At 53.5% G+C, this 22,057-nt stretch overlaps 1 protein-coding gene across 1 annotated transcript; it reads right to left on the bottom strand.

The window, feature by feature from the left end:
• Positions 1 to 12,045: 12,045 nt before the first annotated feature.
• On the bottom strand, positions 12,046 to 13,272 carry LOC106611289 (extensin-like). The gene has a single exon (XM_014211335.2). The coding sequence runs from the start codon at positions 13,270 to 13,272 to the stop codon at positions 12,046 to 12,048; it is 1,227 nt and encodes a 408-aa protein (XP_014066810.2).
• Positions 13,273 to 22,057: the final 8,785 nt, after the last annotated feature.

Below are 22,057 nucleotides of genomic sequence, written 5' to 3'. Positions count from 1 at the left end.
ACAATACACTGGGTCAGGTGTTATCACAGGGCCAGGAGGGAGAGACAATACACTGGGTCAGGTGTTAGCAGATGGCCAGGAGGGAGAGACAATACACTGGGTCAGGTATTAGCAGATGGCCAGGAGTTAGAGACAATACACTGGGTCAGGTGTTCGCAGAGGGCCAGGAGGGAGAGAGAATACACTGGGCCAGGTGTTAGCAGAGGGCCAGGAGGGAGAGACAATACACATGGTCAGGTGTTCGCAGAGGGCCAGGAGGGAGAGACAATACACTGGGCCAGGTGTTAGCAGAGGGCCAGGAGGGAGAGACAATACACTGGGTCAGGTATTAGCAGATGGCCAGGAGTTAGAGACAATACACTGGGTCAGGTGTTCGCAGAGGGCCAGGAGGGAGAGAGAATACACTGGGCCAGGTGTTAGCAGAGGGCCAGGATGGAGAGACAATACACTGGGTCAGGTGTTGTCACAGGGCCAGAAGGGAGAGACAATACACTGGGTCAGGTGTTAGCAGAGGGCCAGGAGGGAGAGACAATACACTGGGTCAGGTGTTAGCAGAGGGCCAGGAGGGAGAGACAATACACTGGGTCAGGTGTTCGCAGAGGGCCAGGAGGGAGGGACAATACACTGGGTCAGGTATTAGCAGAGGGCCAGGAGGGAGAGACAATACACTGGGTCAGGTGTTAGCAGAGGGCCAGGGGGGAGAGACAATACACTTGGTCAGGTTTAGCAGAGGGCCAGGAGGGAGAGACAATACACTGGGTCAGGTGTTAGCAGAAGGCCAGGAGGGAGAGACAATACACTGGGTCAGGTGTTAGCAGAGGGCCAGGAGGGAGAGACAATACACTGGGTCAGGTGTTAGCAGAGGGCCAGGAGGGAGAGACAATACACTGGGTCAGGTGTTAGCAGAGGGCCAGGAGGGAGAGACAATACACTGGGTCAGGTGTTAGCAGAGGGCCAGGAGGGAGAGACAATACACTGGGTCAGGTTTTAGCAGAGGGGCCAGGAGGGAGAGACAATACACTGGGTCAGGTGTTAGCAGAGGGCCAGGAGGGAGAGACAATACACTGGGTCAGGTGTTCGCAGAGGGCCAGGAGGGAGAGACAATACACTGGGCCAGGTGTTAGCAGAGGGCCAGGAGGGAGAGACAATACACTGGGTCAGGTGTTCGCAGAGGGCCAGGAGGGATAGACAATACACTGGGTCAGGTGTTAGCAGAGGGCCAAGAGGGAGAGACAATACATTGTGTCAGGTGTTAGCAGAGGGCCAGGAGGGAGAGACAATACACTGGGTCAGGTGTTGTCACAGGGCCAGGAGGGAGAGACAATACACTGGGTCAGTTGTTAGCAGAGGGCCAGGAGGGAGAGACAATACACTTGGTCAGGTGTTAGCAGAGGGCCAGGAGGGAGAGACAATACACTGGGTCAGGTGTTAGCAGATGCCCAGGAGGGAGAGACAATACACTGGTCAGGTGTTAGCAGAGGGCCAGAAGGGAGAGACAATACACTGGGTCAGGTGTTCGCAGAGGGCCAGGAGGGAGAGACAATAAACTGGGTCAGGTGTTAGCATAGGGCCAGGAGGGAGAGACAATACACTGGGTCAGGTGTTAGCAGAGGGCCAGGAGGGAGAGACAATACACTGGGTCAGGTGTTATCACAGGGCCAGGAGGGAGAGACAATACACTGGGTCAGGTGTTAGCAGATGGCCAGGAGGGAGAGACAATACACTGGGTCAGGTATTAGCAGATGGCCAGGAGTTAGAGACAATACACTGGGTCAGGTGTTCGCAGAGGGCCAGGAGGGAGAGAGAATACACTGGGCCAAATGTTAGCAGAGGGCCAGGAGGGAGAGACAATACACATGGTCAGGTGTTCGCAGAGGGCCAGGAGGGAGAGACAATACACTGGGCCAGGTGTTAGCAGAGGGCCAGGAGGGAGAGACAATACACTGGGTCAGGTATTAGCAGAGGGCCAGGAGTTAGAGACAATACACTGGGTCAGGTGTTCGCAGAGGGCCAGGAGGGAGAGAGAATACACTGGGCCAGGTGTTAGCAGAGGGCCAGGATGGAGAGACAATACACTGGGTCAGGTGTTGTCACAGGGCCAGAAGGGAGAGACAATACACTGGGTCAGGTGTTAGCAGAGGGCCAGGAGGGAGAGACAATACACTGGGTCAGGTGTTAGCAGAGGGCCAGGAGGGAGAGACAATACACTGGGTCAGGTGTTCGCAGAGGGCCAGGAGGGAGGGACAATACACTGGGTCAGGTATTAGCAGAGGGCCAGGAGGGAGAGACAATACGCTGGGTCAGGTGTTAGCAGAGGGCCAGGGGGGAGAGACAATACACTTGGTCAGGTTTAGCAGAGGGCCAGGAGGGAGAGACAATACACTGGGTCAGGTGTTAGCAGAAGGCCAGGAGGGAGAGACAATACACTGGGTCAGGTGTTAGCAGAGGGCCAGGAGGGAGAGACAATACACTGGGTCAGGTGTTAGCAGAGGGCCAGGAGGGAGAGACAATACACTGGGTCAGGTGTTAGCAGAGGGCCAGGAGGGAGAGACAATACACTGGGTCAGGTGTTAGCAGAGGGCCAGGAGGGAGAGACAATACACTGGGTCAGGTTTTAGCAGAGGGCCAGGAGGGAGAGACAATACACTGGGTCAGGTGTTAGCAGAGGGCCAGGAGGGAGAGACAATACACTGGGTCAGGTGTTCGCAGAGGGCCAGGAGGGAGAGACAATACACTGGGCCAGGTGTTAGCAGAGGGCCAGGAGGGAGAGACAATACACTGGGTCAGGTGTTCGCAGAGGGCCAGGAGGGATAGACAATACACTGGGTCAGGTGTTAGCAGAGGGCCAAGAGGGAGAGACAATACATTGGGTCAGGTGTTAGCAGAGGGCCAGGAGGGAGAGACAATACACTGGGTCAGGTGTTGTCACAGGGCCAGGAGGGAGAGACAATACACTGGGTCAGGTGTTAGCAGATTGCCAGGAAGGAGAGACAATACACTGGGTCAGGTGTTAGCAGAGGGCCAGGAGGGAGAGACAATACACTGGGCCAGGTGTTAGCAAAGGGCCAGGAGGGAGAGACAATACACTGGGTCTGGTATTAGCAGAGGGCCAGGAGTTAGAGACAATACACTGGGTCAGGTGTTCGCAGAGGGCCAGGAGGGAGAGAGAATACACTGGGCCAGGTGTTAGCAGAGGGCCAGGAGGGAGAGACAATACACTTGGTCAGGTGTTAGCAGAGGGCCAGGAGGGAGAGACAATACACTGGGTCAGGTGTTAGCAGATGGCCAGGAGGGAGAGACAATACACTGGGTCAGGTGTTAGCAGAGGGCCAGGAGGGAGAGACAATACACTGGGTCAGGTGTTCGCAGAGGGCCAGGAGGGAGAGAGAATACACTGGGCGAGGTGTTAGCAGAGGGCCAGGAGGGAGAGACAATACACTTGGTCAGGTGTTAGCAGAGGGCCAGGAGGGAGAGACAATACACTGGGTCAGGTGTTAGCAGATGGCCAGGAGGGAGAGACAATACACTGGGTCAGGTGTTAGCAGAGGGCCAGGAGGGAGAGACAATACACTGGGTCAGGTATTAGCAGATGGCCAGGAGTTAGAGACAATACACTGGGTCAGGTGTTCGCAGAGGGCCAGGAGGGAGAGAGAATACACTGGGCCAGGTGTTAGCAGAGGGCCAGGATGGAGAGACAATACACTGGGTCAGGTGTTGTCACAGGGCCAGAAGGGAGAGACAATACACTGGGTCAGGTGTTAGCAGAGGGCCAGGAGGGAGAGACAATACACTGGGTCAGGTGTTAGCAGAGGGCCAGGAGGGAGAGACAATACACTGGGTCAGGTGTTCGCAGAGGGCCAGGAGGGAGGGACAATACACTGGGTCAGGTATTAGCAGAGGGCCAGGAGGGAGAGACAATACGCTGGGTCAGGTGTTAGCAGAGGGCCAGGGGGGAGAGACAATACACTTGGTCAGGTTTAGCAGAGGGCCAGGAGGGAGAGACAATACACTGGGTCAGGTGTTAGCAGAAGGCCAGGAGGGAGAGACAATACACTGGGTCAGGTGTTAGCAGAGGGCCAGGAGGGAGAGACAATACACTGGGTCAGGTGTTAGCAGAGGGCCAGGAGGGAGAGACAATACACTGGGTCAGGTGTTAGCAGAGGGCCAGGAGGGAGAGACAATACACTGGGTCAGGTATTAGCAGATGGCCAGGAGTTAGAGACAATACACTGGGTCAGGTGTTCGCAGAGGGCCAGGAGGGAGAGAGAATACACTGGGCCAGGTGTTAGCAGAGGGCCAGGAGGGAGAGACAATACACATGGTCAGGTGTTCGCAGAGGGCCAGGAGGGAGAGACAATACACTGGGCCAGGTGTTAGCAGAGGGCCAGGAGGGAGAGACAATACACTGGGTCAGGTATTAGCAGATGGCCAGGAGTTAGAGACAATACACTGGGTCAGGTGTTCGCAGAGGGCCAGGAGGGAGAGAGAATACACTGGGCCAGGTGTTAGCAGAGGGCCAGGATGGAGAGACAATACACTGGGTCAGGTGTTGTCACAGGGCCAGAAGGGAGAGACAATACACTGGGTCAGGTGTTAGCAGAGGGCCAGGAGGGAGAGACAATACACTGGGTCAGGTGTTAGCAGAGGGCCAGGAGGGAGAGACAATACACTGGGTCAGGTGTTCGCAGAGGGCCAGGAGGGAGAGACAATACACTGGGTCAGGTGTTAGCAGAGGGCCAGGAGGGAGAGACAATACGCTGGGTCAGGTGTTAGCAGAGGGCCAGGGGGGAGAGACAATACACTTGGTCAGGTTTAGCAGAGGGCCAGGAGGGAGAGACAATACACTGGGTCAGGTGTTAGCAGAAGGCCAGGAGGGAGAGACAATACACTGGGTCAGGTGTTAGCAGAGGGCCAGGAGGGAGAGACAATACACTGGGTCAGGTGTTAGCAGAGGGCCAGGAGGGAGAGACAATACACTGGGTCAGGTGTTAGCAGAGGGCCAGGAGGGAGAGACAATACACTGGGTCAGGTGTTAGCAGAGGGCCAGGAGGGAGAGACAATACACTGGGTCAGGTGTTAGCAGAGGGCCAGGAGGGAGAGACAATTCACTGGGTCAGGTGTTAGCAGAGGGCCAGGAGGGAGAGACAATACACTGGGTCAGGTGTTCGCAGAGGGCCAGGAGGGAGAGACAATACACTGGGCCAGGTGTTAGCAGAGGGCCAGGAGGGAGAGACAATACACTGGGTCAGGTGTTCGCAGAGGGCCAGGAGGGAGAGACAATACACTGGGTCAGGTGTTAGCAGAGGGCCAAGAGGGAGAGACAATACACTGGGTCAGGTGTTAGCAGAGGGCCAGGAGGGAGAGACAATACACTGGGTCAGGTGTTGTCACAGGGCCAGGAGGGAGAGACAATACACTGGGTCAGGTGTTAGCAGATTGCCAGGAGGGAGAGACAATACACTGGGTCAGGTGTTAGCAGAGGGCCAGGAGGGAGAGACAATACACTGGGCCAGGTGTTAGCAAAGGGCCAGGAGGGAGAGACAATACACTGGGTCTGGTATTAGCAGAGGGCCAGGAGTTAGAGACAATACACTGGGTCAGGTGTTCGCAGAGGGCCAGGAGGGAGAGAGAATACACTGGGCGAGGTGTTAGCAGAGGGCCAGGAGGGAGAGACAATACACTTGGTCAGGTGTTAGCAGAGGGCCAGGAGGGAGAGACAATACACTGGGTCAGGTGTTAGCAGATGGCCAGGAGGGAGAGACAATACACTGGGTCAGGTGTTAGCAGAGGGCCAGGAGGGAGAGACAATACACTGGGTCAGGTGTTCGCAGAGGGCCAGGAGGGAGAGAGAATACACTGGGCCAGGTGTTAGCAGAGGGCCAGGAGGGAGAGACAATACACTTGGTCAGGTGTTAGCAGAGGGCCAGGAGGGAGAGACAATACACTGGGTCAGGTGTTAGCAGATGGCCAGGAGGGAGAGACAATACACTGGGTCAGGTGTTAGCAGAGGGCCAGGAGGGAGAGACAATACACTGGGTCAGGTGTTAGCAGAGGGCCAGGAGGGAGAGACAATACACTGGGTCAGGTGTTAGCAGAGGGCCAGGAGGGAGAGACAATACACTGGGTCAGGTGTTAGCAGATGGCCAGGAGGGAGAGACAATACACTGGGTCTGGTGTTGTCACAGGGCCAGGAGGGAGAGACAATACACTGGGTCAGTTGTTAGCAGAGGGCCAGGAGGGAGAGACAATACACTTGGCCAGGTGTTAGCAGAGGGCCAGGAGGGAGAGACAATACACTGGGTCAGGTGTTAGCAGATGCCCAGGAGGGAGAGACAATACACTGGTCAGGTGTTAGCAGAGGGCCAGAAGGGAGAGACAATACACTGGGTCAGGTGTTTGCATAGGGCCAGGAGGGAGAGACAATACACTGGGTCAGGTGTTAGCAGAGGGCCAGGAGGGAGAGACAATACACTGGGTCAGGTGTTAGCAGAGGGCCAGGAGGGAGAGACAATACACTGGGTCAGGTGTTGTCACAGGGCATGGAGGGAGAGACAATACACTGGGTCAGGTGTTCGCAGAGCGCCAGGAGGGAGAGACAATACACTGGGTCAGGTGTTAGCAGAGGGCCAGGAGGGAGAGACAATACACTGGGTCAGGTGTTCGCAGAGGGCCAGGAGGGAGGGACAATACACTGGGTCAGGTATTAGCAGAGGGCCAGGAGGGAGAGACAATACGCTGGGTCAGGTGTTAGCAGAGGGCCAGGGGGGAGAGACAATACACTTGGTCAGGTTTAGCAGAGGGCCAGGAGGGAGAGACAATACACTGGGTCAGGTGTTAGCAGAAGGCCAGGAGGGAGAGACAATACACTGGGTCAGGTGTTAGCAGAGGGCCAGGAGGGAGAGACAATACACTGGGTCAGGTGTTAGCAGAGGGCCAGGAGGGAGAGACAATACACTGGGTCAGGTGTTAGCAGAGGGCCAGGAGGGAGAGACAATACATTGGGTCAGGTGTTAGCAGAGGGCCAGGAGGGAGAGACAATACACTGGGTCAGGTGTTGTCACAGGGCCAGGAGGGAGAGACAATACACTGGGTCAGGTGTTAGCAGATTGCCAGGAGGGAGAGACAATACACTGGGTCAGGTGTTAGCAAAGGGCCAGGAGGGAGAGACAATACACTGGGTCTGGTATTAGCAGAGGGCCAGGAGTTAGAGACAATACACTGGGTCAGGTGTTCGCAGAGGGCCAGGAGGGAGAGAGAATACACTGGGCGAGGTGTTAGCAGAGGGCTAGGAGGGAGAGACAATACACTTGGTCAGGTGTTAGCAGAGGGCCAGGAGGGAGAGACAATACACTGGGTCAGGTGTTAGCAGATGGCCAGGAGGGAGAGACAATACACTGGGTCAGGTGTTAGCAGAGGGCCAGGAGGGAGAGACAATACACTGGGTCAGGTGTTAGCAGAGGGCCAGGAGGGAGAGACAATACACTGGGTCAGGTGTTAGCAGAGGGCCAGGAGGGAGAGACAATACACTGGGTCAGGTGTTAGCAGATGGCCAGGAGGGAGAGACAATACACTGGGTCTGGTGTTGTCACAGGGCCAGGAGGGAGAGACAATACACTGGGTCAGTTGTTAGCAGAGGGCCAGGAGGGAGAGACAATACACTTGGTCAGGTGTTAGCAGAGGGCCAGGAGGGAGAGACAATACACTGGGTCAGGTGTTAGCAGATGCCCAGGAGGGAGAGACAATACACTGGTCAGGTGTTAGCAGAGGGTCAGAAGGGAGAGACAATACACTGGGTCAGGTGTTTGCAGAGGGCCAGGAGGGAGAGACAATACACTGGGTCAGGTGTTAGCAGAGGGCCAGGAGGGAGAGACAATACACTGGGTCAGGTGTTAGCAGAGGGCCAGGAGGGAGAGACAATACACTGGGTCAGGTGTTGTCACAGGGCCAGGAGGGAGAGACAATACACTGGGTCAGGTGTTCGCAGAGCGCCAGGAGGGAGAGACAATACACTGGGTCAGGTATTAGCAGAGGGCCAGGAGTTAGAGACAATACACTGGGTCAGGTGTTCGCAGAGGGCCAGGAGGGAGAGAGAATACACTGGGCCAGGTGTTAGCAGAGGGCCAGGAGGGAGAGACAATACACTTGGTCAGGTGTTAGCAGAGGGCCAGGAGGGAGAGACAATACACTGGGTCAGGTGTTAGCAGAGGGCCAGGAGGGAGAGACAATACACTGGGTAAGGTGTTAGCAGAGGGCCAGGAGGGAGAGACAATACACTGGGTCAGGTGTTGTCACAGGGCCAGGAGGGAGAGACAATACACTGGGTCAGGTGTTAGCAGAGGGCCAGGAGGGAGAGACAATACACTGGGTCAGGTGTTAGCAGAGGGCCAGGAGGGAGAGACAATACACTGGGTCAGGTGTTCGCAGAGGGCCAGGAGGGAGAGACCATACACTGGGTCAGGTGTTGTCACAGGGCCAGGAAGGAGAGACAATACACTGGGTCAGGTGTTAGCAGAGGGCCAGGAGGGAGAGACAATACACTGGGTCAGGTGTTAGCAGAGGGCCAGGAGGGAGAGAAAATACACTGGGCCAGGTGTTCGCAGAGGGCCAGGAGGGAGAGACAATACACTGGGTCAGGTATTAGCAGAGGGCCAGGAGTTAGAGACAATACACTGGGTCAGGTGTTCGCAGAGGGCCAGGAGGGAGAGACAATACACTGGGTCAGGTGTTGTCACAGGGCCAGGAGGGAGAGACAATACACTGGGTCAGGTGTTAGCAGAGGGCCAGGAGGGAGAGACAATACACTGGGTCAGGTGTTAGCAGAGGGCCAGGAGGGAGAGACAATACACTGGGTCAGGTGTTCGCAGAGGGCCAGGAGGGAGAGACAATACACTGGGTCAGGTATTAGCAGAGGGCCAGGAGGGAGAGACAATACACTGGGTCAGGTGTTAGCAGAGGGCCAGGGGGGAGAGACAATACACTTGTTCAGGTTTAGCAGAGGGCCAGGAGGGAGAGACAATACACTGGGTCAGGTGTTAGCAGAGGGCCAGGAGGGAGAGACAATACACTGGGTCAGGTGTTAGCAGGGGGCCAGGAGGGAGAGACAATACACTGGGTCAGGTATTAGCAGAGGGCCAGGAGGGAGAGACAATACACTGGGTCAGGTGTTAGCAGAGGGCCAGGAGGGAGAGACAATACACTGGGTCAGGTGTTAGCAGAGGGCCAGGAGGGAGAGACAATACACTGGGTCAGGTGTTGTCACAGGGCCAGGAGGGAGAGACAATACACTGGGTCAGGTGTTCGCAGAGCGCCAGGAGGGAGAGACAATACACTGGGTCAGGTATTAGCAGAGGGCCAGGAGTTAGAGACAATACACTGGGTCAGGTGTTCGCAGAGGGCCAGGAGGGAGAGAGAATACACTGGGCCAGGTGTTAGCAGAGGGCCAGGAGGGAGAGACAATACACTTGGTCAGGTGTTAGCAGAGGGCCAGGAGGGAGAGACAATACACTGGGTCAGGTTTTCGCAGAGGGCCAGGAGGGAGAGACAATACACTGGGTCAGGTGTTAGCAGAGGGCCAGGAGGGAGAGACAATACACTGGGTAAGGTGTTAGCAGAGGGCCAGGAGGGAGAGACAATACACTGGGTCAGGTGTTGTCACAGGGCCAGGAGGGAGAGACAATACACTGGGTCAGGTGTTAGCAGAGGGCCAGGAGGGAGAGACAATACACTGGGTCAGGTGTTAGCAGAGGGCCAGGAGGGAGAGACAATACACTGGGTCAGGTGTTCGCAGAGGGCCAGGAGGGAGAGACCATACACTGGGTCAGGTGTTGTCACAGGGCCAGGAGGGAGAGACAATACACTGGGTCAGGTGTTAGCAGAGGGCCAGGAGGGAGAGACAATACACTGGGTCAGGTGTTAGCAGAGGGCCAGGAGGGAGAGAAAATACACTGGGCCAGGTGTTCGCAGAGGGCCAGGAAGGAGAGACAATACACTGGGTCAGGTATTAGCAGAGGGCCAGGAGTTAGAGACAATACACTGGGTCAGGTGTTCGCAGAGGGCCAGGAGGGAGAGACAATACACTGGGTCAGGTGTTGTCACAGGGCCAGGAGGGAGAGACAATACACTGGGTCAGGTGTTAGCAGAGGGCCAGGAGGGAGAGACAATACACTGGGTCAGGTGTTAGCAGAGGGCCAGGAGGGAGAGACAATACACTGGGTCAGGTGTTCGCAGAGGGCCAGGAGGGAGAGACAATACACTGGGTCAGGTATTAGCAGAGGGCCAGGAGGGAGAGACAATACACTTGGTCAGGTGTTAGCAGAGGGCCAGGGGGGAGAGACAATACACTTGGTCAGGTTTAGCAGAGGGCCAGGAGGGAGAGACAATACACTGGGTCAGGTGTTAGCAGAGGGCCAGGAGGGAGAGACAATACACTGGGTCAGGTGTTAGCAGGGGGCCAGGAGGGAGAGACAATACACTGGGTCAGGTGTTAGCAGAGGGCCAGGAGGGAGAGACAATACACTGGGTCAGGTGTTCGCAGAGGGCCAGGAGGGAGAGACAATACACTGGGCCAGGTGTTAGCAGAGGGCCAGGAGGGAGAGACAATACACTGGGTCAGGTGTTCGCAGAGGGCCAGGAGGGAGAGACAATACACTGGGTCAGGTGTTAGCAGAGGGCCAGGAGGGAGAGACAATACACTGGGTCAGGTGTTAGCAGAGGGCCAGGAGGGAGAGACAATACACTGGGTCAGGTGTTGTCACAGGGCCAGGAGGGAGAGACAATACACTGGGTCAGGTGTTGCAGAGGGCCAGGAGGGAGAGACAATACACTGGGTCAGGTGTTAGCAGAGGGCCAGGAGGGAGAGACAATACACTGGGCCAGGTGTTAGCAGAGGGCCAGGAGGGAGAGACAATACACTGGGCCAGGTATTAGCAGAGGGCCAGGAGTTAGAGACAATACACTGGGTCAGGTGTTCGCAGAGGGCCAGGAGGGAGAGAGAATACACTGGGCCAGGTGTTAGCAGAGGGCCAGGAGGGAGAGACAATACACTTGGTCAGGTGTTAGCAGAGGGCCAGGAGGGAGAGACAATACACTGGGTCAGGTGTTCGCAGAGGGCCAGGAGGGAGAGACAATACACTGGGTCAGGTGTTAGCAGAGGGCCAGGAGGGAGAGACAATACACTGGGTCAGGTATTAGCAGAGGGCCAGGAGTTAGAGACAATACACTGGGTCAGGTGTTCGCAGAGGGCCAGGAGGGAGAGAGAATACACTTGGTCAGGTGTTAGCAGAGGGCCAGGAGGGAGAGACAATACACTGGGTCAGGTGTTAGCAGATGGCCAGGAGGGAGAGACAATACACTGGGTCAGGTGTTGTCACAGGGCCAGGAGGGAGAGACAATACACTGGGTCAGGTGTTGCAGAGGGCCAGGAGGGAGAGACAATACACTGGGTCAGGTGTTCGCAGAGGGCCAGGAGGGAGAGAGAATACACTGGGCCAGGTGTTAGCAGAGGGCCAGGAGGGAGAGACAATACACTTGGTCAGGTGTTAGCAGAGGGCCAGGAGGGAGAGATAATACACTGGGTCAGGTGTTCGCAGAGGGCCAGGAGGGAGAGACAATACACTGGGTCAGGTGTTAGCAGAGGGCCAGGAGGGAGAGACAATACACTGGGTCAGGTATTAGCAGAGGGCCAGGAGTTAGAGACAATACACTGGGTCAGGTGTTCGCAGAGGGCCAGGAGGGAGAGAGAATACACTTGGTCAGGTGTTAGCAGAGGGCCAGGAGGGAGAGACAATACACTGGGTCAGGTGTTAGCAGATGGCCAGGAGGGAGAGACAATACACTGGGTCAGGTGTTAGCAGAGGGCCAGGAGGGAGAGACAATACACTGGGTCAGGTGTTAGTAGAGGGCCAGGAGGTAGAGACAATACACTGGGTCAGGTGTTCGCAGAGGGCCAGGAGGGAGAGAGAATACACTGGGCCAGGTGTTAGCAGAGGGCCAGGAGGGAGAGATAATACACTGGGTCAGGTATTCGCAGAGGGCCAGGAGGGAGAGTCAATACACTGGGTCAGGTGGGAGGACTGTGTATTCTAAAGCAGAAGGCGGGTAGTAGGGTACTGGGGTGGTAGGGTGTTGGGGTCGTAGAATACTGTGGGGATAGGATACTGAGGTGGTAGAGTACTGGGGTGGTAGGATACTGGGGTGGTAGGATACTGGGGTGGTAGGGGACTGGGGTGGTAGGGTGTTGGGGTGGTAGAATACTGTGGGGATAGGATACTGAGGTAGTAGGGTACTGGGGTGGTAGGGTGTTGGGGTGGTAGAGTCCTTGGGTGGTAGGGTACTGGGGTGGTAGGGTACTGGGGTGGTAGAATACTGTGGGGATGGTATACTGAGGTGGTAGAGTACTGGGGTGGTAGGATACTGGGGTGGTAGGGTACTGAGGTGGTAGGGTACTGGGGTGGTAGAGTACTTCGGTGGTAGGATACTGGGGTGGTAGAATACTGGGGTGGTAGGGTACTGAGGTGGTAGGGTACTGAGGTGGTAGGGTACTGGGGTGGTAGGGTACTGGGGTGGTAGGGTACTGAGGTGGTAGTGTACTGAGGTGGTAGGGTACTGAGGTTGTAGAGTCCTGGGGTGGTAGGATACTGGGGTGGTAGGATACTGGGGTAGTAGGGGACTGGGGTGGTAGGATAATGGCGTGGTGGGGTACTGGGGTGGTAGGGTACTGGGGTGGTAGGGGACTGGGGTGGTAGGGTGTTGGGGTGGTAGGGTACTGGGGTGGTAGGGTACTGGGGCAGTAGGGTACTTGGGCGGTAGGGTACTGGGGCGGTAGGGTACTGGGGCGGTAGGGTACTGGGGGGTAGGATAATGTGGTGATAGGTGACTGGGGTGGTAGGGGATTGGGGTGGTAGGGTACTGGGGGGTAGGATAATGTGGTGGTAGGTGACTGGGGCGGTAGGGTACTGGGGGGTAGGATAATGTGGTGGTAGGTGACTGGGGTGGTAGAGGACTGGGGTGGTAGGGTACTGGGGGGTAGGATAATGTGGTGGTGGTAGCTGGGGTGGTAGGGGACTGGGGTGGTAGGGTACTGGGGGGTAGGATAATGTGGTGGTAGGTGACTGGGGCGGTAGGGTACTGGGGGGTAGGATAATGTGGTGATAGGTGACTGGGGTGGTAGGGGACTGGGGTGGTAGGGTACTGGGGAGGTAGGGTACTGGGGTGGTAGGGTACTGGGGCAACAAAATGATAATTCCAGTCCCATACAGTGTTTGTGAGGACCATGTGCTAAAGACCAGTCAGCCTGCTCTGCTGTACCGTGGCTGCTTGGGGTTAGGTTATGACCCCCAATATTCACAACACCTCAATGGGGCTACAGGACATTGGGTTAGGTTATAATGCCCAATATTCACAACTCCTCAATGGGGCTACAGTACATTGGGTTAGGTTATGATCCCCAATATTCACAACACCTCAATGGGGCTACAGTACATTGGGTTAGATTATAATCCCCAATATTCACAATACACTGGGCTACAGTAACACAGCCGTGATCAGAAGAGCTATAGTTGTCCTTGTCCCAGATACTGAAGCTCCCAACATCCCTGTCCCTACCCTTCCCACCCTTAGCCTCACCCTTAGCCTCACCCTAAGCCTCACCCTTAGCCTCAGCCATGCTACCACTATGTACCAAAGAAGACATTTAGGGGAGAGCAATTTTTGTCAATTTGACAAAACAATCTGCATTGGATAGATATGTCTCCAGGCCTTTTAATAACTGAAGACAGAGAACAACAGCCCTCACCCTCTCTTCGTCACTCTCTCTCTCTCCCTCCCGTCATCACTCTCACTCTCTCCCTCCATCACTCTCTCTCTCCCTCCCTTCATCACTCTCTCTCTCCCTCCCTTCATCACTCTCTCTCTCCCTCCATTCATCACTCTCACTCTCTCCCTCCCTCCATCATTCTCTTTCTCTCCCTCCATCACTCTCTCTCTCTCCCTCCATCACTCTCTCTCTCCCTCCATCTCTCACTCTCTCTCCCTCCATCACTCTCTCTCTCCCTCCCTTCATCACTCTCTCTCTCCCTCCATTCATCACTCTCACTCTCTCCCTCCATCATTCTCTTTCTCTCCCTCCATCACTCTCTCTCTATCCCTCCATCACTCTCTCTCTCCCTCCATCACTCTCTCTCTCCCTCCCTTCATCACTCTCACTCTCTCCCTCCGTTCATCACTCTCTCTCTCCCTCCCTCCCTTCATCACTCTCTCTCCCTCCCTTCATCACTCTCTCTCTCCTCCCTCCCTTCATCATTCTCTCCCTCCCTTCATCACTCTCTCCCTCCCTTCATCACTCTCTCCCTCCCTTCATCACTCTCTCTCTCTCTCCCTCCCTTCATCACTCTCTCTCCTCCCTCCCTTCATCATTCTCTCCCTCCCTTCATCACTCTCTCTCTCTCTCCCTCCCTTCATCACTCTCTCTCTGTCCCTCACTCCAATTCATTATGGTTTCATTAATTTCCTTTCTTTCTCTCCTTTCCTCCTCTCTGCTGTGGTGAATGGAAGGTCAAGGCTCAATCTGAAAAACACAAGGAAAAAGATGAGAAGAAGAGAGGAGGAGGAAGAGGAGGAGGAGTGCACCCCTCGAAGATCAAAGACTGTTCCATTGTGAGGCAGTACAATGGAAGCTGTAGCTGTAGCTGGGAGTGGCTGGGGGTTGAGGAGGGTGAGGTGGGGGTCTGACCTCCCTGCTGGCCAACTGACATCCCCTAGGGGGGTTATTCATTGGGGGAAAGAGAGAGGGTGGTGGAAGCAGGTAATGCTGTACAGTACAGTAGAGTACAGTTATGTCAGAGGAGACTCAGAAGAATATAGGACACTGACTGTATAGTTGTTATTTAGGTCGTCATTGTTAAATAAGAGTTTGTTCTTAACCTACTTTCTTAGTTAAATGAAGGTTAAATGAAGGTTAAATGAAGGTTAAATAAAATAAAAGGTGTAGGTCTATGGGATTCCATAGTGAAATGAAAGACTCTTATTCTCAACTCTTTCTTTCCATGTATGGTCATAAAGCTCTCCTAGTCATTGATTATGGCAAATATATGGTAATGATATGTGTCATCTCTTCTCTTTTTATCTTTCTTCTTTCTATTGTTCTTTTTCTTGTTGTAGTGAAAACAAACATGCCATCCTTTGCATTAAAACCGTGACATTCAATATCATCTCTTTATCAGAACAAGCCCTAGAGAGGTGTTAGCTGAAGATGGGGATGTTAGCTGAGGCTGGGGATGTTAGCTGGGGATGTTAGCTGAGGCTGGGGATGTTAGCTGAGGCTGGGGATGTTAGCTGGAGGCTGGGGATGTTAGCTGGAGGCTGGGGATGTTAGCTGAGGCTGGGAGTGTTAGCTGAGGCTGGGACTGGGGGTGTTAGCTGAGGCTGGGGCTGGGGGGTGTTAGCTGAGGCTGGAGGTGGGGGTGTTAGCTGAGGCTGGGGGTGTTAGCTGGGGCTGGGGCTGGGGGTGTTAGCTGGAGACTGGGGGTGTTAGCTGAGTCTGGGGGTGTTAGCTGAGGCTGGGGATGTTAGCTGGAGGCGGGGAGTATTAGCAGGGGCTGTGAGTATTAGCTGGGGTTGGGGGTGTTAGCTGAGGCTGGAGCTGGGGGGTGTTAGCTGAGGCTGGAGGTGGGGGTGTTAGCTGAGGCTGGGGATGTTAGCTGGGGCTGGGGGTGTTAGCTGAGGCTGGAACTGGGGCTTGTTAGCTGAGGCTGGGGCTGGGGGTGTTAGCTGAAGCTGAAGGTGGGGGTGTTAGCTGAGTCTGGGGGTGTTAGCTGAGGCTGGAGGTGTTAGCTGAGTCTGGGGATGTTAGCTGGAGGCGGGGAGTATTAGCAGGGGCTGTGAGTATTAGCTGGAGCTGGGGGTGTTAGCTGAGGCTGGGGCTGGGGGGTGTTAACTGAGGCTGGAGGTGGGGGTGTTAGCTGAGGCTGGGGATGTTAGCTGGGGCTGGGGCTGGGGGGTGTTAGCTGGAGACTGGGGGTGTTAGCTATGGCTGGGGGTGTTAGCTGAGGCTGGGGATGTTAGCTGGAGGCGGGGAGTATTAGCAGGGGCTGTGAGTATTAGCTGGGGCTGGGGGTGTTAGCTGAGGCTGGGACTGGGGGGTGTTAGCTGAGGCTGGAGGAGGGGGTGTTAGCTGAGGCTGGGGATGTTAGCTGGGGCTGGGGGTGTTAGCTGAGGCTGGGGCTGGGGCGTGTTAGCTGAGGCTGGGGCTGGGGGTGTTAGCTGAGGCTGAAGGTGGGGGTGTTAGCTGAGTCTGGGGGTGTTAGCTGAGGCTGGAGGTGTTAGCTGGGGCTGTGAGTGTTAACTGGGGCTGGGATGGTTAGCTGGTGGTGGGGTGTTAGCTGAGGCTGGGGGTGTGAGCTGGAGCTGGGTTGTTAGCTGAGGCTGGGGTCTTAGCTGAGGCTGGGGGTGTGAGCTGGGGCTGGGTTGTTAGCTGAGGCTGGGGCTGGGGTCTTAGCTGAGACTGGGGGTGTTAGCTGAGTTAGATATGTGACTCTAATATGGTCATACATTTGGCAGGAGGTTAAGAAGTGCAGCTCAGTTTCCACCTCATTTTGTGTGCAGTCTGCACTGCCTGTTTTCTCTTGAGAGCCAGGTCTGCCTACGGCGGCCTGTCTCAATAGCAAGGCTATGCTCACTGAATCTGTACATGGTCAAAGCTTTCCTTAAGTTTGCTCTGTTTTTTTTGTTAATTCTTTCGAATGTGTCAAGTAATTATCTTTTTGTTTTCTCATGATTGTGTTGCTGTCCTGGGGCTATGTGAGGTCTGTTTCTCTCTCTCTCCTTCTCCACTATTAATCTGCTAGTTCACTGTTTACCAAATCCACAGAGGATCCTGGCCTAGCACCACTCTGTCCATTAACCCTTAACCTCTGTCCTAACGCAGAGCAGCGTTATGGGTACCGGAGCCAGAGACAGGCCCGGGGCAGGCAGGCGGCTAGACCAACCAGACACCTGTTTGTATGAGATGTGCTGAACTCTGGTTGCCCCAGATCACGTTCCCTGAAGAGTTAGACACAATCCACCTGGATAGACCACTGACAGCCCTCACCTACTAACCCTGGTGAAGACATGGACCACTGACAGCCCTGATTTACTAACCCTGGTGAAGACAAGGACCACTGACAGCCCTCACCTACTAACCCTGGTGAAGACATGGACCACTGACAGCCCTGACTTACTAACCCTGGTGAAGACATGGACCACTGACAGCCCTGACTTACTAACCCTGGTGAAGACATGGACCACTGACAGCCCTGACTTACTAACCCTGGTGAAGACATGGACCACTGACAGCCCTGACTTACTAACCCTGGTGAAGACATGGACCACTGACAGCCCTGACTTACTAACCCTTGTGAAGACATGGACCACTGACAGCCCTGACTTACTAACCCTGGGGAAGACAAGGACCACTGACAGCCCTGACTTACTAACCCTGGTGAAGACATGGACCACTGACAGCCCTGACTTACTAACCCTGGTGAAGACATGGACCACTGACAGCCCTGACTTACTAACCCTGGTGAAGACAAGGACCACTGACAGCCCTGGCATACTAACCCTGGTGAAGACATGGACCACTGACAGCCCTGACTTACTAACCCTGGTGAAGACAAGGACCACTGACAGCCCTGACTTACTAACCCTGGTGAAGACATGGATCACTGACAGCCCTGACTTACTAACCCTGGTGAAGACATGGACCACTGACAGCCCTGACTTACTAACCCTGGTGAAGACATGGACCACTGATAGCCCTGACTTACTAACCCTGGTGAAGACATGGACCACTGACAGCCCTGACTTACTAACCCTGGTGAAGACATGGACCACTGACAGCCCTGACTTACTAACCCTGGTGAAGACATGGACCACTGACAGCCCTGACTTACTAACCCTGGTGAAGACATGGACCACTGACAGCCCTGACTTACTAACCCTGGTGAAGACATGGACCACTGACAGCCCTGACTTACTAACCCTGGTGAAGACATGGACCACTGACAGCCCTGACTTACTAACCCTGGTGAAGACATGGACCACTGACAGCCCTGACTTACTAACCCTGGTGAAGACATGGACCACTGACAGCCCTGACTTACTAACCCTGGTGAAGACATGGACCACTGACAGCCCTGACTTACTAACCCTGGTGAAGACATGGACCACTGACAGCCCTGACTTACTAACCCTGGTGAAGACATGGACCACTGACAGCCCTGACTTACTAACCCTGGTGAAGACATGGACCACTGACAGCCCTGACTTACTAACCCTGGTGAAGACATGGACCACTGACAGCCCTGACTTACTAACCCTGGTGAAGACATGGACCACTGACAGCCCTGACTTACTAACCCTGGTGAAGACATGGACCCCCCTCCAATGTCAACCCTACTAACCCCTCTATCTCTACATTGAGACCCTCTGTCTTCTATGTCATTGGTATTCAAATCGTACCCTACGAGATCCAGACCACTGCTGGTTTTCTGTTCTACCTAATTCAACCACCTGCTGTCCCATTTCTAAATCAATCCCTGATTAGATGGGAACAATAACCAAAAACCGTGGAACTGGCTTCGAGGTTTGAATTTGAGGGTTCTAGGTCAACTCTGCCCTCACCCTGTACAATGGATTTCAGATCTGAGCATCATTTTTTGTATTATACTTTAACCTGCAATGAAAAATCAGTCCCCATTCTCCATCTCAAATATGTATTGTGTTGCAGTAGCACACAGTCAACAGTAGTTGGCAGTGCATGCTAACCTAGACGTAGGATACATGATCCTATTGGAGAGAAGGATGCTTTCCTGCACCAGCAAATTCACATAGATAGTTGGACGTTTCCAAAGCCCAAATCCAACTAAACATGAATGACCTTATTTCACTGAACCGTGACTCGTCTCAATGTTTACCTTGTGGTCTTATCCTTAGATTATTTTTTATCCATTGCCAAAAATAGACATATTTACCCCACAAGAGGACACAAGTAGTGCCCTGCAGTTAACTCTCCAGTACATTAAGATCTGCTCCCCCACAAGACCAGAGTTCTGCGCTCAATAAGAGAAAATCACAAAAGAAACGTGTCTTCTGCAATAAATCTCCTCATGAGCTACCCTTAGAAAGTCAGTCTCTGACATAGCCAACCCAACCACACTGGCTATCAGAGTAAACATCACCCATGTACACCGTCACCCCAGTACTACTCCTGATATGTTCCCAACACCACCAGTACTACTCCTGATATGTTCCAAACACCACCAGTACTACTCCTGATAGGTTCCCAACACCACCAGTACTACTCCTGATATGTTCCAAACACCACCAGTACTACTCCTGATAGGTTCCCAACACCACCAGTACTACTCCTGATATGTTCCAAACACCACCAGTACTACTCCTGATAGGTTCCCAACACCACCAGTACTACTCCTGATATGTTCCCAACACCACCAGTACTACTCCTGATATGTTCCAAACACCACCAGTACTACTCCTGATATGTTCCAAACACCACCAGTACTACTCCTGATATGTTCCCAACACCACCAGTACTACTCCTGATATGTTCCAAACACCACCAGTACTACTCCTGATAGGTTCCAAACACCACCAGTACTACTCCTGATATGTTCCAAACACCACCAGTACTACTCCTGATAGGTTCCCAACACCACCAGTACTACTCCTGATATGTTCCAAACACCACCAGTACTACTCCTGATATGTTCCAAACACCACCAGTACTACTCCTGATATGTTCCCAACACCACCAGTACTACTCCTGATATGTTCCCAACACCACCAGTACTACTCCTGATATGTTCCAAACACCACCAGTACTACTCCTGATAGGTTCCCAACACCACCAGTACTACTCCTGATATGTTCCAAACACCACCAGTACTACTCCTGATATGGTCCCAACACCACCAGTACTACTCCTGATATGTTCCAAACACCACCAGTACTACTCCTGATATGTTCCCAACACCACCAGTACTACTCCTGATATGTTCCCAACACCACCAGTACTACTCCTGATATGTTCCAAACACCACCAGTACTACTCCTGATATGTTCCCAACACCACCAGTACTACTCCTGATATGTTCCAAACACCACCAGTACTACTCCTGATATGTTCCCAACACCACCAGTACTACTCCTGATAGGTTCCCAACACCACCAGTACTACTCCTGATATGTTCCAAACACCACCAGTACTACTCCTGATATGTTCCAAACACCACCAGTACTACTCCTGATATGTTCCCAACACCACCAGTACTACTCCTGATATGTTCCAAACACCACCAGTACTACTCCTGATAGGTTCCCAACACCACCAGTACTACTCCTGATATGTTCCAAACACCACCAGTACTACTCCTGATAGGTTCCCAACACCACCAGTACTACTCCTGATATGTTCCAAACACCACCAGTACTACTCCTGATAGGTTCCCAACACCACCAGTACTACTCCTGATATGTTCCCAACACCACCAGTACTACTCCTGATATGTTCCAAACACCACCAGTACTACTCCTGATATGTTCCAAACACCACCAGTACTACTCCTGATATGTTCCCAACACCACCAGTACTACTCCTGATATGTTCCAAACACCACCAGTACTACTCCTGATAGGTTCCAAACACCACCAGTACTACTCCTGATATGTTCCCAACACCACCAGTACTACTCCTGATATGTTCCAAACACCACCAGTACTACTCCTGATATGTTCCAAACACCACCAGTACTACTCCTGATATGTTCCCAACACCACCAGTACTACTCCTGATATGTTCCAAACACCACCAGTACTACTCCTGATAGGTTCCAAACACCACCAGTACTACTCCTGATATGTTCCAAACACCACCAGTACTACTCCTGATAGGTTCCCAACACCACCAGTACTACTCCTGATATGTTCCAAACACCACCAGTACTACTCCTGATATGTTCCAAACACCACCAGTACTACTCCTGATATGTTCCCAACACCACCAGTACTACTCCTGATATGTTCCCAACACCACCAGTACTACTCCTGATATGTTCCAAACACCACCAGTACTACTCCTGATAGGTTCCCAACACCACCAGTACTACTCCTGATATGTTCCAAACACCACCAGTACTACTCCTGATATGGTCCCAACACCACCAGTACTACTCCTGATATGTTCCAAACACCACCAGTACTACTCCTGATATGTTCCCAACACCACCAGTACTACTCCTGATATGTTCCCAACACCACCAGTACTACTCCTGATATGTTCCAAACACCACCAGTACTACTCCTGATATGTTCCCAACACCACCAGTACTACTCCTGATATGTTCCAAACACCACCAGTACTACTCCTGATATGTTCCCAACACCACCAGTACTACTCCTGATAGGTTCCCAACACCACCAGTACTACTCCTGATATGTTCCAAACACCACCAGTACTACTCCTGATATGTTCCAAACACCACCAGTACTACTCCTGATATGTTCCCAACACCACCAGTACTACTCCTGATATGTTCCAAACACCACCAGTACTACTCCTGATAGGTTCCCAACACCACCAGTACTACTCCTGATATGTTCCAAACACCACCAGTACTACTCCTGATAGGTTCCCAACACCACCAGTACTACTCCTGATATGTTCCAAACACCACCAGTACTACTCCTGATAGGTTCCCAACACCACCAGTACTACTCCTGATATGTTCCCAACACCACCAGTACTACTCCTGATATGTTCCAAACACCACCAGTACTACTCCTGATATGTTCCAAACACCACCAGTACTACTCCTGATATGTTCCCAACACCACCAGTACTACTCCTGATATGTTCCAAACACCACCAGTACTACTCCTGATAGGTTCCAAACACCACCAGTACTACTCCTGATATGTTCCAAACACCACCAGTACTACTCCTGATAGGTTCCCAACACCACCAGTACTACTCCTGATATGTTCCAAACACCACCAGTAC

This window comes from Salmo salar, chromosome ssa09 (assembly GCF_905237065.1).
Source record: "Salmo salar chromosome ssa09, Ssal_v3.1, whole genome shotgun sequence".
In the NCBI taxonomy this organism is placed as follows: Eukaryota; Metazoa; Chordata; class Actinopteri; order Salmoniformes; family Salmonidae; genus Salmo; species Salmo salar.
Note: the sequence above shows the minus strand (reverse complement) of the source record. Positions and strands in the feature narration are given on the sequence as shown.

Excerpts from the sequence above, each read along its gene's own strand:
- LOC106611289 (XM_014211335.2), bottom strand. The coding sequence starts at position 13,272 with ATGGTCCTCACAAACACTGTATGGGACTGGAATTATCATTTTGTTGCC.